The sequence below is a fragment of the Nomascus leucogenys genome, chromosome 10, assembly GCF_006542625.1.
Source record: "Nomascus leucogenys isolate Asia chromosome 10, Asia_NLE_v1, whole genome shotgun sequence".
Lineage (NCBI taxonomy): Eukaryota > Metazoa > Chordata > Mammalia > Primates > Hylobatidae > Nomascus > Nomascus leucogenys.
The window spans coordinates 57,008,194-57,012,418 of NC_044390.1; the positions used below are offsets into that span (position 1 = coordinate 57,008,194).

The 4,225-nt window shown below is 61.8% G+C and overlaps 1 protein-coding gene across 2 annotated transcripts; it reads right to left on the reverse strand.

Annotated features, from left to right (window-relative positions):
* Window positions 1-1,626: 1,626 nt before the first annotated feature.
* On the reverse strand, window positions 1,627-3,676 carry MISP3 (MISP family member 3). Of its 2 annotated transcripts, none has more exons than XR_004032121.1 (3): window positions 2,814-3,676; window positions 2,226-2,366; window positions 1,627-1,983 (listed from the first exon to the last, which is right to left on the reverse strand). XR_004032121.1 is itself a non-coding variant. In XM_012509385.2 (3 exons), exons 1-3 carry the CDS (start codon window positions 3,379-3,381, stop codon window positions 1,966-1,968), a joined length of 660 nt encoding a protein of 219 aa, XP_012364839.1. In that variant the 5' UTR covers window positions 3,382-3,676; the 3' UTR covers window positions 1,627-1,965. The 2 variants fall into 2 exon arrangements, 1 of the variants encoding a protein (XP_012364839.1); XM_012509385.2 differs by having other exon boundaries at window positions 2,226-2,299.
* Between the last annotated feature and the right edge of the window lie 549 nt (window positions 3,677-4,225).

Below are 4,225 nucleotides of genomic sequence, written 5' to 3' on the forward strand. Positions count from 1 at the left end.
CAGTGGCGCAATCTCGGTTCATTGCAACCTCCACCTCTGGGGTTCACGCCATTCTCCTGCCTCAGCCTCCTGAGTAGCTGGGACTACAGGCGCCCACCACCACGCCCAGCTAATTTTTTTTTTTTTTTTGTATTTTTAGTACAGATGGGGTGTCACCATATCAGCCAGGATGGTCTTGATCTCCTGACCTCGTGATCCGCCTGCTTTGGCCTCCCAAAGTGCTGGGATTACAGGCATGAGCCACCGCGCCCGGCCCTCAGTGCACTTCTAAGACGCTGTAAAACTAGTCCCAGAATGTTAACCACGCAGATACAGTTTTAGAGACAATTTAGGATGTTCACCCACCCTCTTGAACCCCCATCCAGGGGAGAGAAGTTAACCAGAGCTTGCAGATTGACAGCCACAGGCCCTATTGCAAACAGGTATTGCTTGCCACCTTCCTTCCTTCCTCTCCTCCCGCAAAACTTTAAAAGTTTTTTCTAGGCAGGGCGCCTAGAAAAAACTGGGAGGCTGAGGCCCGCAGATCACTTGAGGCCAGGAGTTCAAGACCAGCCTGGACAACATGGTGAAAACCCATCTCTACTAAAAATATAATAAATTAGCCGGTGTGGTGATGTGCACCTGTAATCCCAGCTACTCGGGAGGCTTAGGCAGGAGAATTGCTTGAGCCCAGGAGGTGGAGGTTGTAGTGAGCTGAGATCGCACCACTGCACTCCAGCCTGGGTGACAGAGCGAAACTGTCTCAAAAAAAAAAAAAAAGTTTTTCCTAAATAGTCACAATCATAAAAATGCAGATTTCTCTCTTAAAAGCTAGGTTTCAGTTGCCTTTTTAAATTTTTTCGAGGCAGAGTCTCACTGTGTCACCCAGGCTGGAGTGTAGTGGCCCGTTCTTGGCTCACTGCAACCTCCGCCTCCCGGGTTCAAGTAATTCTCATGCCTCAGCCTCCTGAGTAGCTGGATTATAGACATGCACCACCACGCCCGGCTAATATTTTGTATTTTTAGTACAGACGGGGTTTCACCGTGTTGGCCAGGCTCGTCTCGAATTCCTGGCCTCAAGTGATCCACCCACCTCGGCCTCCCAAGGTGCTGGGATTACAGGCGTGAGCCACCGCGTCCGGCCACGGATGCTTTTGGAAAGCAGAAACTCTTGACCCAACACCACGAATAAGCACGTCTCATAGTGAGGACCCATGAGGTCAAGAAGAATGGTGATCATTAGGAAATAATAATGTTGAGAAGCCTGCACCCTCACCACCTCTTTTTTTAGTAGCTATTGTTTACGTTCCCAGGGTAGGAACAGCTTCTTATCACCACTGTCAGGCCAGTGCCCAGCGCAGGGCACACCGTTGGCACCAATAAATGTTGACGAGGAAGCCTGGAAACAAGAGGGTGTGAACTCGGTCCGCGCGCCACATTTTGCGCCCGGGCCGCCAGGGGGCGGTAGGACCTGGGCCAGGCCGTGTCTGGCCGTGCAGAGGGAGGCGGGCAGCCCCAGAACAGGGCGGTAAGGGCGCATTCCCGCATTCCGGACCGCACCTCTTGGAGTTTTCTCGGGCCTCCCTCGGCCCGCCGTGCTCCCGCCCCACCCCAGACGAAGAGGACCCAGAAAAAAACAGGCTGCAGTGCCCTGAAAGAAGAGGCTTTATTGGGGGTGGGGGGAGTGGGGCAATCGAGGCGGTAACTCCGGCCCTCTTAACAGTCAAGGGAGAGGGTAGTTCAGTTTGCAATTAGGCAGAGAAGGGCTGGGCAGTTTCACTGGCGGAGCTGTGGGTGGTGGTCAGTTTCCCAATGGGGGACTGTAAGTTTTATAGAGGGGACTGGTTAATTTCACAAAGGGAAGTCGATTTCATCTTCCCCAATGCAGAGAGCCGACCCTTCTCCAGGCCTTCTGCTAGACGCCCCCCGCCCTGTTCCTCTGACGCGTATGTTACTTCCGGCCGGGGGTCCCAGCCTTTTCAAACCTCAAGGTTTGCGCTCCTCCTGGGGACAGAGGGCCAGAAGGAAGGTCGGCCTCAGGGACCTGCGCACTGCATCCAGGCTCAGGGTGGCGGTTTGGGCCCCAAGACCACCGTCTCCTCTTCACCCCGGGGGTGCGTCCCAGACTGAGTTCTGACCAGAGTGGCCCTCCAGGAGGGATGCACCTTTCCCCACCCAGCGTCCTGGCACCGGAGGGGTGGGGGGACCGACAAGCGCTAGAGGCGCACGGGTAAGGGGGCTCCCACCTGCTCCAGGCCGTTCTCTGAGACCTTTCTGCGGGGGGGCCAGATCACCGCCAACTTTCCGTCGCCCCTGCTCGCTGCGGGGGAAGGGGCGCTCAGCTCACCAGCTGGCGGCAGCCAGGATAAAAGAGGCCAGCCGCACCCCTTAAACACACACAGGTGTTCACCCTCCGCCTCCCCATGGAAGCCTCCATTCAACTCCAGGCACCCAGGAACCCGAGGGAGGAGGGAGGTGAACCCAGAATGGAGAAGCAGGAGCCCGAAAATTCAGAGGGAGGACCCAGGAGTGCCAGAACCCAGTCAGGGTTCCCTGGAACCCGACAAAAAGGAAGACATCTGGAATGCCCCCACCCCTGCGCAGCCTGGGTGGTGTGGATCAGAGAGTCCATCACTCCCGGTGGAGGGGTGGATCACAACGAGTAATGGAGCTCCAGAGGGGTAGGCAAGAGACAAAGTTGAGAGGGAGTCTGGGAGCTTGGAGGGAGAGACCCCGAGAATCGGAGGGCCACAGGAGGGGCCACTGAAGTTGGGCAATCGGTGGGGGCGGCTGGAACCCTGGGGGTCCCCGGCGTTGCTACGCCCGCGGCTTACCGGTGAGGCTCGGCGTAGGCTCCTTGAACTCCGCGGTGCCATAGACGCTGCGCCGCTGGCGCTGCAGCTCCTGCTCGCGCTCGCGCACCGCGCGCACCTCCTGCTCCAGCAGTGACGGAGTGAAAGGCGGCGGGGCGCTGCCCAGCACCGGGCACCCGCCTTGCACGGCCGAGCGCGGCCGTCCCCCAGGCTCTGGCAGCCTCTGCGGGCCCGCGCCGTCCCCCGCCCCCAACGAGGAGCCGCTCCCCGCCGCGGCCTCGAAGAAGCGCTTGAGTTCGCCCAGCGGCTGCGGCGGCGACCGGGCGCGCGGCTCGGGGGCCGCGGGGCGCGCCAGCGCCGCCTGCCGGTGGGCCTCTCGCTCGATGTCCCGCTGCATCTGCGCGCCCGCCCGCGCCCGCTCCAGGGCGCGCGGGAGCGCGGGGCCAGGACCTGGCAGGTTGAGCACCGGCCGCACGCGCAGCTCGACGAGTTCACGGCCTGCGCGGCCCGGGCTCAGGCCCCGGCTCCGGCGCAGGCTCTCCTCGCGTTCGCAGCTGCGGCGGATTTCGCGCTCGATGGGCGTCTCCATGAACCGCTCCTCCGGGGGACGCTGGGGAGCCTCGGGGCACGGCGGAAAACGCGGGTGGGGGGCTTCCGAGTCTGACCTGGAGGAGGAGGTCTTAGGGCCTGGAGAGGGACGCTGCCCCTGGACCTCCGCCCTTTGCGCTTCGGACGGCCCAGGGTCGTCTCTGCCTGGCTCAGGACTCTCAAAGCCCGCAGCTGTGGACAGCCCGGGGCTCTCTGCGTCCTGCTCAACTGATGGCTCGAGGACTTCGCTCTCTTGCTCCAAGATCAACACGTCCTTTGCGGGGGGCTTGGGGACCTCGGTGTTTAGCTCCGCAGCAGCTCTGGGGCTTCGCTGTCTGGCCCTGGGGACTCCTGGCCCCCCCTTTTCAGACGACCCCAGGGTTTCGTTCTCCGGCCGGTGGGGGCCTTGGTGTCCAGGGTTGGAAGCAGCTCGGAAGCCTCAGTTCCCAACCGGGGTTTTGATTCCCAGAGCGAGGACAAAGGGCACTGTGAGGCACCTGTGGCGGCAGTGGCGGCCTGTGGGTTCCAGGGCGTCGCCCGCACCGGCCGCTTCTCTGACCCGCCTCTGGCCTCCAGGAACGGCCCCCGGGGGCAGGGCCGGGCACCGCCCCCGGCACCTGCCAGGAGGACTCCCGCCCCGCCCTGGCCCCGCCCTCGGGACAGGGGCGCCTCGGTGGGGCACTCAGTTTCGTCAACTAGCGCGCCCAGTCACCTCAGGGCACAGGACTTCTTGGAAGAGGGCTTCCCTAGACCCGGCCCCGCTCTCTGGGGGGCCATTCTGGGTGCTGGGTTCTACTGAGCGCACCCTGGCACTTTTTCAGAGCCATGTCCCCGTCATCGTCCCG

Bases quoted from the DNA above. Each gene is read 5' to 3' on its own strand.
- MISP3 (XM_012509385.2), bottom strand. From the start codon at position 3,381: ATGGAGACGCCCATCGAGCGCGAAATCCGCCGCAGCTGCGAACGCGAG. The intron at 2,300-2,813 runs GTAAGCCGCGGG...CTTCCCCCGCAG, and splicing joins GCCTACGCCGAGCCTCACCG to CGAGCAGGGGCGACGGAAAG.